Here is a 13,413-nt window from a genome sequence, read left to right as displayed (position 1 = left end):
CCTGATCTCTCATCTAAATCTTCCCTCTTCCAGTTTAAAGCCATTGCCCTCTGTCCTGTCACTCCCTGCCCTTGTCACAAGTCCCTTGCCTTTCAAATGAATGGGAAGGAAATCAACCCAAATGGCACGAGAGGTCCGCTCCCCTTTACAGAGCAGAACAACGCCCGTCTGCGTGATTTTATCAGTCTCCTGATTTCTGTGGCCTGACTGGTGCGCGGGGTTGGCAGCCACCGTCACGTGCAACCTTTGGGCTGCAGATCTACCACCGCGGCCGTGCTTGGCGCAAACCCAAGGTGCTAAATTCAACCGTCGTCTCTCCTTCCTCCCCGTGCAACCTCCCAGGCTGGGGCCTGGGAACCACCACCACATCACCTCCTTTTCCAGACACAGGGATGAAGTTGAGGGCTACAGATGCTTTTGGGGAGCCCCATGCTGCACCTCGCCGAGCTGGCACTTCAGGGTTTCAGCCCTGCATGCCAGGGGCTGAGTCACCTCCGACTCCACCTCTCCGCGGCAATAAACCAAGGGCATCTCAGCAATAAAGAAGGGCACATCAGCAATAAAGAGCATCGCAGCAAAGGCAGGCAGTTGGACTCTCCTCCATGGCCTGCCAAGCTTATGCGATATCCTCCCTGGACTTCTGAAAACAGCGTCTTGCGGAGCATCGAACAGCCCTGCTCCTCCTCACACAGCCCTTTTTGGGGAAATGGCTCGTTCAAGTCTCCTTGGCTGCATTACTCATCCCCTGCCCCCCTCCAAACATCAACTTGCTGTAGTGCAAGTGAAAAACTCAATGCAGAGGAAGGCTGACAACTTCAATAACTCAAGTTTGACGGTAGAGAAAGCAAAAGCAGCAGATACAGCGCGCTGATGCTCGCAGCACCACTCCTGCGGCTCACACGTACCTCCATGTGTACAAGCAAGTCCAGACTTGCTCTCTTTCTCCTGTAGCAGCTCCCTTTTAGTGTCTCTCCATGAAGCACAAAGCAAAACTCCTGCCGTTGCAGCTCCCTTCTCCCAGAAAAGAGAGTATGGGTGCGAAACGGCAGCTCAGCCAGTTCCCTCTTGCTCTGACAGTGGCAGGAGAACGGCAACTCCCTCCCCAGAAAGCTTCGTCCATCTTCTAACGCTGATGCTGTAGATGAGCAAAACCACGCTACAGTTTGAAGCTTTTATGTTATTAAAGGTGAATAAACGTGAAGCACTTTGAGCTTGACGTGCCGATCTGAGCATTTAAGTTGCTTTCCAAGTGTTAAACGAGTCTTGTAGCAATTTGTGCCAATGGAGATTTACAAAAGTCCTCAAAACCCCCCTTGGCTTCGAACTGAACAGTCACTACCTCCTCCTCCTCCGCTGCATCTGCTGCCCAGGGACCCTTAAGGAAGCTCCTTTGTCCTAACGTTATTAAAGAACTGGGAAATCCTACAGCGATCCCAAACGCCCGTGCAGATGGGGTGAAAGTCCCCCACGGTTCGTTGCCATCAAAAAGACAAGGTCCTGGTGCTTTGCTTGGCCAAGCTCTGTGCTTCACCCAAACACGCAGCCAACACATTGAACCTTATAGAAAATGAATCCAGCCTCAAAAACCGAACGGAATAGGGCTGTGTCGTAGGAGGGGGTTGAATCCAGCTCAAGCCGAAGCCCACCAAAGCCGGGGTGTGCTCCTGTCGTCTCTTTGGGTGCAGCACCCAGAGATGTAGGCGGAGGGCTCCCACAGCCAACCCGGCCCCGGGGGCTTCTTGCCCAGCCCCAGCTTTGCCATGGGAAAGATGCTCAGGGTAAAAGCCCCGTGTGATATCGCACCGAATACACGGGGATGGAAAGAACAGGTCAAGGCCAAAGGCAGGCAGGACAGTTCAGCCTGACCCAGCAAAAAGGCAGCTGTAACACCAACCACTCAGAAGAGTTTACTTTAAAATAACTTTATTACAAAAGCAATCATAGAATCATTTCGGGTGGAAAAGACCTTTCAGATCATCGAGTCTTAACTGCAACGGGTGGCTTTTACGATAGCTCGGGAAACCAGAAAGGGAAGAGCTTTGTAAGAGTCCCTGCCAGGTTAGCAGGCTTTCCTTCATGCTGCGCTGCTTCTGACACTAGATTTTTGCAGAGCACAGAAACTCATGCTCCTATAAAACCTTACACTAAACAGGGCTCGGATTTAAATCTGGTGTACAGCGCGTTTGTGCTCTTCCTGCAAAAGTCAGACCTAACGCAGCGTAATACAAGTCTGTGCAAAGATGCAAGTTATACCGACATCTCCCAAACGGCACTGTACGTCACCAAAATGTTGTTGGTTTTCCCCAGTTTTTATCAGGTTCAGTGTTTCAAATAACGAGGACCAGACAGAGCCTTCTCTGCCAGGGAGGATTTGCCAAGGAGGGCTGGGAGCAGCAGCATTGCCCTCTGCTGATGGCAGCAGGATGATGGATGTCCACAGAGGGACCACACCAGGTTTTGCTTCTACACAACAGTCACGAGCTCATTTTTCCAGCATCTGATTTTATTTTGAACCACTCAGAGTGGTTTTTTGCTGGGTGTCACTCCACAGAGGCTCTCTTTTTAGCAACCACTTACTGTGACAGCCAGGACAGACTACCACCAGGAGAGCATCAAGACGAGGAGGATGGCAGCGGCAGCTCAGACCTAGGGATGCGATCATCCCCACGTTCCAGGTTACACGGTGTTGCTCAGGCTCGGCTTTCCAAGCAGGAAAACAGGGACAGCTTCAAGGTTGAAATACAAACATGAGAAGCGTGAAGTGGAAGCTGCTAAGGCTTCGAAGTGCCTGTATTAAAACATTTTCAAGATAATCAACTCCGATGTTATTGCCTTGAGGAGCGCTAATGAACTCCAGCTCTACACAGCCCAACGCGGAGTGAGAACAAGCACCAGGGTATTAAAGCATTAATTCTTCATGCTTCTAAGCAAACTTAAAATAGGATATTCTGCCACCTTCTCGGTGCTGGAAAGCATATGTATTCCCTATAACTGAAGGGAATACAGGCAAATTAGAAAGTGCGGGATTCAAAACCCCTTTGAACAACTTCTGTCACCCCAAGCACTATATAAAGCTTTTTCACATCATGCAAATTAAGCACGTTCTCGTGAAAAAGCACCATCATAGCTTTACTTTTCACTATCCTTTAAGCGCTCAGTAAAATGGAGTATCCTGACAGATCACCCCTCGTTAGCACCTACCAGGTTCCCACCAGAAGCTGTAGATCTACCCCAGAACAACACTGCATGAATTAGCCAGCCTAAGCCCCAAAAGTCACAAATCTGCAGTCATTCCTCACCTCCGGAATTTGTTTCAAGAATGGATAAATTCCATGTTTGCTTTTAATCAGACATGGAAGAGTGTGACTTTAAGAGTCATGGGGTGATTCTGGTGGGAAGGGACATTGGGAGGTTCCTAATCCTTATCGCCCTCTACGATCTGAAAGGAGGTTGTAGCAAGGCGGGGGTCGGTCTCTTCTCCCCGGTGACTAGCGATAGGACAAGAGGAAACAACCTCAAGTTGCGCCAGGGGAGGTTCAGGTTGGATATTAGGAAGAACTTCTTCACTGTAAGAGTCGTTAGGCATTGGAACGGGCTCCCCAGGGAGGTGGTGGAGTCACCATCCCTGGAGGTCTTTAAAAACCATTTAGAGGTGGCGCTTCAAGACATGGTTTAGTGGGCATGGAGGTGTTGGGTAGAAGGTTGGACTTGACGATCTTTGAGGTCTCTTCCAACCATACAGATTCCATGATTCCAATCTCCACTTGGAGCAGGGCCAGCTCCAAGGTCAGCCCAGGCTGCTCAGGGCTTCATCCAGGCCGGCCTTCAAATCCTCCAAGGATGGAGACTGCGCAACCTCGTTGGGCAACCTGCTCCAACACTTGACTGTCCTCATGGTGAAACGGTTTCTCCATGTCGCTGGTCTGACTCTCTTCCTTAAACTCATGCCACCATCCTGTTTTAGAGCGATATGAGCTGGTGTTTGCTTTAGAACATGGTCTCTGTCACCAGCAGGAAGTTCTCCTCTTTAAACCTAAACAATTCCCCCCCCGATTTCACACTGAGCATGCCAGCTCCAGCCTAACCATCTCTCAGAAACAGGATAAGGCACGGCAGGGCACCCTTCTACCACCTTACCCCTCCCCAGATCCAACCTTTAATAATTCAAATAGCTCATCCTCCCTAGGATCCCTCTCTAGCTCAGAGAAATGAGTTCCCCTGCAGAGCATGAAACGAAATGCTTACGGTGGACATGCGCTCCAGCTCCTCTTCTCCATGAGCTTCCTCCGACTCGCAAACAGCCCAATACAAGCGTCTCCTCGCCAAGGCCACGGTCCCATTTACACTGCTCTCCGCAGCGGCTTTTTGCTCTGCCTCATTCAGCAGAACACTTTGTGGGACGTACGTGGGGTTATATTAGACAAGTTATCTGGTTTAAAGATGACCGGGGTGGTGGCAGAGGGGGGAAGAGATAGGGAGATGTGTATTAAGCCATTGTTACTGCCAAGTGAAATATATTCGGTGACTGACAGCACAGCTTGATGCAAGAGTTTAAGGGTTAAGTGCTGCAAGAATTCCTTCCCCTGGTCAGCACGAGAACAAGAATCTGCAAAAGCAGGTGAGATCTTGTGCAGACAACAGAACCAGGACCTGAAGTTAAACCCAACCGTATGCCAACTGACTTCTCGGCACGGCCCTTCCCTGCTGAGGGCCATGAGAAAGCTGGCAAGAGGCCAGAAACACACATACTGCTATTTTATCTCTCCATCTCTCATTTAACAGGGAGGGTAACCTTTGGAAAGTGATACTACTGAAGTGCTTGTACGATTACATTGACTATCCCTTTTTACTCATCTAGGTGTAACTTGTAACTTTACCACAACCTCTGATCTGCTGCACAGGGGATACAAAGTCCCCATTCCTCTGCCTTCACCATCACATGGGTCAACTTGAACATCAGCAGATCTCTGAGACAAAAGTACCAGCTTCTTTCAACAGCGTACTGCCTTGGTGCACACAGCTTTTAACGCTGGATTTCCCACATAGCTGAGAGATTCTGCAGGCAAGATGACCAAAAGAAAAAAAAAAATTTTTACCTTGCTGTTATCAGCTTAATGGGTGTGTGCACACGGGCACATTTTTAGATTAAATTAACTCAAATTCCACTGAACTGTGAGAGCAGAGGAAAAGTTACAGTTGATCCTCCCACTACAACTACCCTGGAAACGTATTTGGGACAACCAGGTCAATACGAGGCGAAGTACGCGAGGGTCATGTCTATCCAGCCCTTATCCCTCTTCAGACCGCGACCTTTAGTACCGCAACCTCTGCAGCAGCAGACGCACCCCGGTACCGGTGAGTCCCGGGTGGCACCCAGACAGCGAGCGCTGAGCGCCGGGCTCTCAACGTCACAAAATACCTACATCCACCCACAGAGCACGTCTGGATCCAAGTCCGTTCCAGACGTCTCAGGGGTAAGCACACTACATTGTGTAACGCGGTGACAGTTAAACTTGCAGCATGTACTAGTTGAGTAGAAGCTCATATTAAAGTTGAAACTTGCGTTTCTTGATTTGCAGGCTGACACTTAACATACTAATCTATTATGTGCCTGGTGAATAACAGCTGTTTCAAGTGTATAGCACTGCATTCTAATAATCGGAATTTTGTGCTGAACTTCAGGAAAGCCACTATTAAGAAAAATATGTATGAAAAGTTTTGTCCTTACTTAAGATGCCTAAGGACTCCTACCACACAGAGGCTAAGGTCAATCTTCCTATCAACATCCCACCCTTTGGAGAGCGTGGAGGCACTTTTAAACAGGCTGGTCAGTGAATCAATGCCTGCGCACAGAAATCGGTCTGAACTTGCCTGGAGAGAGTTTAGACGTCTGCCTTCACAAGAGCAGACCACAACTAACGCATCCTACGTCATGGAGCTAACCATGCACATACTCACCGCTTTGCAAGACCCCTGGAATAGTTTTTCAAAACTAACTCCTCCCCTAAGAATTATGTAGATAAGCATCACTTGTCAGATCCCCCCCCCCAAAATTCGACTGAAATTTTTTGGATCTGCAGGGCAGTCGGCAATTAACATAATTGGATCAGCATACCCACGTCTTCATCTGTACCGACGCAAAACAGTTGCAAGGAAATTCATTTGAGGAATTCAGAGGAGCGGACAATCCCACAGCTGAACACTGTTAAGATAAAGCATTGGCCACACATTGTATTGTTCTGTTAACAGATGCAAGGACTACATTTGGTGCATAGTCTAAGAAGAGCTTGTTTTCTAACACTTAAAGTGGATAAAGATTTTTGTTTCCACTCTTTACTGCTCACTGCTACCACTTCTACCTTCCTGAAAGGGTGAAGGTGTGAACAAAGGCAGCAGCATTAGCCAGCTCAGCGTGAACTATTCTGCAAGCCACTATATAGGAAGAACGTAAAGGTAGTGATGAGTAATGCCCGAAGTTTGTAGTTCACACTGCTGCCAAGCCCCGGAATTTTCTCGCAGTTATCCACCCTATCCCACCAAACTCCCGATAAGCATATAAAAACACTGGCTTGTGGGTCACTTACCACATCCACATGTGTCAATCTAGCACAGGAATTGTTCAGAGCCAGGAAAAACATACACCGTGCTCTTCATAGGTAAAAAAAAAAAAATAAGTCCCATTCATCATCTAGAACAAGATCAGATCTTTTTTTCCTGCATTAACAAGGCAGTTTGTGAACAGGCAATACCCGAGGCTGACATGCTACGCTATAGCAATGGGCGCATCCACATTTAATATGCCTTATGCACAGGCTGCAAACATCACAAAAGGAAGAGGAAAAACACTCACAGAAGTCAAGTAATTCTGATTTTATATTCAGTCTTTGCAAATCAAGGATGTCCTATTTTCACTATTCATTCAAGGCAAGTCTACACAGGCATGTCCAAAGCAGTAATTGAAAAACAGTAAACACGACAGTCTTGAAAATACGTTTAATGTCTAATCTTATACAAAAGTGACAGCATTTTCAAAAAAATATCAAATCCTGTATTTATAGCTCCTCACTATCATACAGCAATATTTGTTTCATCTAAAGAAAATACAGCAGCAGGTGATAATCTATACTTTGAAGATGTGATTGCTTATATTTCATATTGTAAACAAATGCAGTATGTCAATCTCAAAGCACAAGTCAAAACGAACTTCTCAGCAATTTAACTCAAATGATGCATAGAAATGTACAAATTCCATTGCAAAAGCTTCAGGCCAGCAGTTGCTCACACTTGACGTAACATGTGATAAAGTTACTACACGGTATATAGTGACAACTTGAGTTTTTACACAATAGATTAACAGGTATACCCTTTTCACTGCTATGCAAAGAACTTTGCTCACAAAAACAAAGGGGTTATGAAACAGTTTTCATGACCTCAAGAAATACGAATATACATTGAAAAACATCCCATATATACTGAATTTTAGCCTAAATGTTCCAGTAATAAATCCTGCCTATTTCAGGAAGAACCTAGAAGTCTAGTTACTTTTACAAATCCCCTTTCCGAAAAACCATTACTTGCTACGTTTGCTTTATCCTTTCCTACCTCTTCCCATTCCCTGCAAAGACATACGGCCAGTGTAATTTCAAACTGGAGCGCTGCTACTGCATGAGCCTTTCATTTGGAATAAAATGGGTTTTGTTGTGGTTTTTTTTTTTTCCTTTTCATCACATCATTGATTTATAATCTAAGGCTGCAGGTATCCAAAAAGCACTTGAGCAAATGTAGTCAATGCTCTCTCATGTTAATTTTTAATTAGTCTTGCCAAGATCTAAGCCAAGTCGGTCTGGAGGGCAACTGTGGCTTGTTTAAGGTTAGTGAAGACTTACACTTTTTGGTTCCTATTTCTAGGGTTACAGACACTAAGTTTTAAGCTGAAAAGTTAAGTATTTTTGTTCAGCTCCAGTACGGTCTTCCTAAAACAAAAAAATACACATACCTTTGCTATTAACTTTCATGATATTAGATTAAAACAGCCACAGCTACGCTGACTGCTTTCTTCTGCAAAAATATTGCAGGACTTTGCCATAAAGGCTAAGACTACTAACAAGCATCACCACCAGGTCACCCCATTTAAGAAGTCCACCACACGCATGCAGGAAGCCACGATAAGGTACTGGAAGAGAATTAACTCGCTTTCACACTTCCATGATAGAAAGACTCCCTAATGAGCTACACGTTAAGCAAAATTTGTTCCTAATTCTACCTACAGAGGCTAAGTTAGGCTATCCCCAGCTGGGGATGAAACAAACTGTCCACGGTCAAAGTCTAGGCTATGAAGTACCACAAAGAGTGCCAGAACTCCTCACTGACACGTGGCTCTGTGTCTTGGGAATGCTAAACTAGCATTGCAACAAACCCCTTGCATGCTCTTTGCACAGATATGGCAAGAATGTGAAAATTTACTGCAGTGTCCCCCCAGAGGTGGGGGGGACAGCTACACAGCAGTGCACAGGCTTCTAGACATTCACTTACTCCCAAATTACACTTACTCGGTGAGGTATGCAGACTCCCAGCTGACAAGGGAGGACTTCTCCCCATTACAATATGCAGCGGAACCCCAACGAGACCTCCTCGTTCTCAACTGGGGCAATAAGGATCTGTGTAGCTGACAGAACTAACCGCCATGCCAAAAACTGCTGGGAAGGGAATTGTCAGGTTAGGTTTTTTGATCTTTTAAGCTCAAGTTCAGTTTCCAGGGACTCTGAAAAAGTCTGCCGAGTTTACACAACCCAGCAGCAAAGTCAAATTTTAAATTACTAGAACCCAGGTTAGAAATAGGGAAGTACCTTACCTAAGTGGGAATCGGTTTCTCTTTACATAGACCAAGCCAAACTTCCAACCACCACAGAATGAGAACTGGCAAAATGATGTCCTCATTTGCATGCATAAAACTCACATTTGTTGATTCAAAGTTAACTGCACATCCAGGTTATTTAATTTGCACATAAATGCCTGTTTGTGAACACGAACAGTGTGCTGACAAGTCAGACCAAGTATTTCAAATGTGTTATCTTCTCTTCCGTAGTCCCAGACCGAGTAATTGTTTTGAGTATATACAAAATGCTGAGAAAACCTTCACGTTCACATGCTCTGTCTCTTTAGTTTGAATTACTGTAGCATGTTCAAAAATTAGATTTCTTGACTAAAATCTTGAAACACTTTTTATTGACATTTTAGAATAACCTGAAAATAGACAAAATATGACTATCCATCCATTCAGTGACCAGCACAAGTCTGGCAACAAGACTTAAAGCATTCATGGAAATTTAAGGATTAATTTTTTTTTTAATTTTTTTTTTTTAAGTCCTTGGGCCTCATTCTTTATAATCCTTACTTGGCAACTCCCATTTTTCCAAGGAATACTTGCCAACATAAGAACCACAGATATTAGTTTTATTTCTGCTCTTCGCAATTCACTTTATTAAACCAAACAATTATGCCAGCATATGAGCAAGGTAAATTTACGCAAACTGCTCCTTCATACCTCAAATGCACATACAAGAGGCAAGTATTCTTCATAGCCCCAAACATTACTGAAACAAAAACTGTAAAAATCTCTGTAAGTAGTGGATGAAGGTGGAAAACTACAGTATTTTGTTGCCCAGAATGTATTCAACGGTAAGGCTGCAAGAGACAATAATTCATGGTCAATATAGGGTTTCACAAAGCAGTTAATTCACAGTTACATAAATTCTTAACTAAAAACAAATTCATCATTATAATTTGGTATATCCCCTCCCTCTGTGCCCTAGAAGCAATCCCTCTAGATTACAGAAAGTTTCTGAAAGAGAAAATAATCAAAAGGCTTTCCCCCCTTTTTTGCCTTTTACAGAAGGCTTTCCCAGTAGCGGAAGACCACTGTAATGTGATGCTGAGACACACTCCAACTTGGTATCATTCCACCGTTCTAGTATATTTAGTCAAGTATTTAAGAAGTTGGCTATTATTCCACCAACTAAAGAAACAAGACAGATGTGCTGAAGTTCCTTACCTGAACTAATAGGTCTTATGCTACTGAATTTCCATGCTTAAAAGTATCATGTTTTAAAGTAATTCAAGACCAAAAGTAAATACTCACGTGGGGACCACCAGGCATTGACGGAGCACCAGCAGGACCAGATGGCACTTGAAAAGGATTAGGGGGCGTAGGATATAGTCCTGGAGCCGGATATGATCCTGTGGGTGGAGGAAATGGACCTGGCGGTGAAGGTCCCCATGTTCCAGGTGGGACCGTACCCCATGGTACTGTTGGCGCAGCCCCTGGAGTCTGGGTAGGAGCGGAATATGGCCCTGGGGGTGGATATGGCATGCTGGGTGCAGGATACTGCCCTCCCATTGTTGGTCCCCATGCTCCAGAGGGCATGGATCCCCATGGCCCAACGGGAGCAGGAGGTGCAGCCGGCTCTGTTGGACCACCATAAGGTCTTGGAAGCTCTGGAAAGGGCATATTTGGTGGAGGATATTGCCCTGGTGGGACAGGACCTGGCACAGTTGGGGGTGGATATGGACCACCAGGAGGAGGGCAAGAGGGTCCAGTAGGAGGAGGAGGAAATGGAGCAGGCGGTCCAGGGGGCATTGAAGGATACATTCCTGTTGGCGGAGGTCCGAATGGCACACTGGAAGCGGACGTATTTGGTGGCAGTCCGGTTGGCGCCGTAGGGGGAGCGCTTGGGTTGTTCCAAGGATTCGAAGCTGGCCAACCCTGCGGTGGCTGACCAGGCTGTTGACCAGGTTTTGTACTGCTCACTTTGGAGGTTTTAGCAGGCGACTGATCTGGTAAAGCATCTGCCAACTAAAAGATAAAGCACCAGTGAGAATGTAAAATGCGTACTGGACTTCCTAGTTGCAGACATTCACCCACTACGTGTATACGTTTCAGTTGCCAAAATGGGAGGAGAAGAGCTCTTTGTTGCTGCACAGAGATGATTACATTCATTTTGGGGCAGCTTCTATCGTTAAGGTAGAAGAGGCATTCTGACATGCTGCAGTTAGAAAACCAAAGATAAAAGGCGACCTACCACACATAGCAATAAGCAATTTCAGCGCAAATCCGAAAAGATTTCCATAGAGTTCCGTTATAGCTATATTCTGACACTATTAAAGCACAACTCCTTAGTTAATATCACAGCAGAAGAGAACCCACAAGGCACCTAGCAGCTTCATATGTTTAGTCCACAGATTGCTACATCTACCCAAAAGGAACACACCACAACTGCAATACAGAGCAAATCGCCTCTCAACGGTAAGCTCCCCTTCTTCTTGAAAAAGTATGTCAGCTTTTAGAATGAAGTTAACACAACTGGCTGATCTTCAGGAAAGAAAAACTGTTACTTACCGAAAAATCATCAGTTCCAGACATTTTGCTGAAAAGTAAGGTAAGATAAAGTGAAATTTGTTGAAAATAATAAAAGTATTTTAAGCAAGAGTTCATGAGACAAACTCTACATTTGTCTCATGCAAACCACAGTAAATGTTGAACCGGCAGCACCTCTTAGCAGGGCCTTTGTTTTAATGACTCTGGCCCATACAGATACGTGCTACCCAAACACTTCCCTCTTGATAAAGTTCTCATGAAAAGGAAAGTCTTCAGCCTCTACCTGTCTCATCTCAGGCAGGACCGACACATAATATAAGTGGGTCACATTACACTAAGAAAAAATACTTCAAGCATTCATACCGAGTAGGCAGCCTACCCAGACAGTGATGCCTGTAAAGTATTCAAGGTATTTTCTAAACTGGAACTCAGAAAAGGTATGGCAGGCTGCTTGCAGGTGAAGTTAATGCATCTAAATCAAAACACGATTAAATCCCCATGCAGATCTTATTGTCAGAAATAGAATAACTATAGTTTGCTGATGCTTTATCCTCCAATTATTTCAGAACATACTAAAGGTAGCGGATGCTCTTACATACACTGACTCCAGCTAGCTGGCCTTAACTGAACGTAGATGTGGCAAAGTTGTCATTAATGTGCACTCAACTTCTACCCTCTCAACACTTACATGAGGCACTGAAAATAGGGACCGATGTGCTATCTTTTCATGAAGGCAACCACTGCACTTAGAGCTCTCCAGAGCTTCACCACAATAAACACTGACTGGCCTTGCCAATCTTTTAGCCATACAAAAGGGTACCTGAAGTTATATTCAGTTTGACTAACTAACAACAAATACTGACCAGAGGTGAAGAACTGTTAAAAAGATGACCAAGAGAAGGTGAAATACGTGGACGTGCTCCAGTGCAGCCAGAAGGTTTGCTCTCTCAGATAGAGAGCAACATCAGAGGAAGAAAAAATGCAAAATAGAAGTCAAGAGTACAAATACTACTGCCAAATTGACTCCCTGGAAAAACAACCCTCGTTCTTCCTTGTTGATGGTGAAGACCTGAATTTTAACACCGAGACTGGTCTCAGGGACAGAGGTTTGTACAGATAGCCTATGACAAATAGATTTATAAGCTCGATTAGATTACAAATGCCATAATGCAAATAATACGCATATAAACTAGAGTCTTCTCTGAAACTTTATTGTAAGTTTATTACTATCTACACAATTTCCGAGTCATAGGACAACACTGGATCAGAACGAGGGGTCATTTACCTCAGCATCCCATTTTATCTTCAACAACAACCAGCAGGGAAGAACAAGTACAGGGATGACAGTCACCCCAATACTTCAACGATTCCAAGCTCAGAGTCTTCCTAAGTTGCAGGCAATTCCTATGGAATAACAACCCTCAAATAATTTCTTTTCTACAAACACATCTAGTTTTCCCGCTTGTACCTACAACATCCATTGGCAAGGAATTCCACAGGGCTGCTATATTTGTTACACAAAAAGGCACCTTCTTTTTTGGTTCTAAACCCGGATCTTACTAGTTTCAGTTGTTGCTCCTTCATTCTTGCAGCTGAGGAAATCACAAAGTCTATTCTTATCCACCCTGCTCATGCTGATCATTATTCTACAGATTTTTACCATTTTCTTCTAGGTATTCTTTCTCCAGGCTGAGCTCTAGCTTATTTCACTGACCCTTGTGCAGCAGCTATTCCATACCTTTGATTATTCACACTGGCTCTTTGAGGCTTTCCCAATTCTTTTGTATCTTTTGAGATGAATGACAAGAAAGAACCACACAGAATTCAAGATGTGGGATAACCATTGATTTATACAGTTTCATAATTATGTTCTGGTTTGTCTTCTATTTCCTTTCTAATACTTCTTAATGTTTCATCTGCTTTTTGATCACTACGGAACTGACACTTCTGTGGCAATATTTCTTTCCTTGGTGTTAAGGGTCAGCCCATCATTTTATATATGAAATTATACGCACCACTCTACATTTATCTACTCTGAA

At 44.7% G+C, this 13,413-nt stretch overlaps 1 protein-coding gene across 1 annotated transcript; it reads right to left on the bottom strand.

The window, feature by feature from the left end:
* Positions 1–9,167: 9,167 nt before the first annotated feature.
* Positions 9,168–11,420, bottom strand: MAPK1IP1L (mitogen-activated protein kinase 1 interacting protein 1-like). Its single transcript, XM_009710456.1, has 3 exons — positions 11,396–11,420; positions 10,139–10,852; positions 9,168–9,684 (listed from the first exon to the last, which is right to left on the bottom strand). The coding sequence occupies exons 1-3, from the start codon at positions 11,417–11,419 to the stop codon at positions 9,673–9,675; spliced, it is 750 nt and encodes a 249-aa protein (XP_009708758.1). The 5' UTR covers position 11,420; the 3' UTR covers positions 9,168–9,672.
* Positions 11,421–13,413: the final 1,993 nt, after the last annotated feature.

Source organism: Cariama cristata, unplaced genomic scaffold (genome assembly GCF_000690535.1).
Source record: "Cariama cristata isolate BGI_N322 unplaced genomic scaffold, ASM69053v1 scaffold29041, whole genome shotgun sequence".
NCBI classification, from domain to species: Eukaryota; Metazoa; Chordata; class Aves; order Cariamiformes; family Cariamidae; genus Cariama; species Cariama cristata.
This window is presented reverse-complemented; position numbering and strand designations above follow the sequence as displayed.

Bases quoted from the DNA above. Each gene is read 5' to 3' on its own strand.
- MAPK1IP1L (XM_009710456.1), bottom strand. From the start codon at position 11,419: ATGTCTGGAACTGATGATTTTTCG. The intron at 10,853-11,395 runs GTAAGTAACAGT...TTTATCTTTTAG, and splicing joins CTGGAACTGATGATTTTTCG to TTGGCAGATGCTTTACCAGA.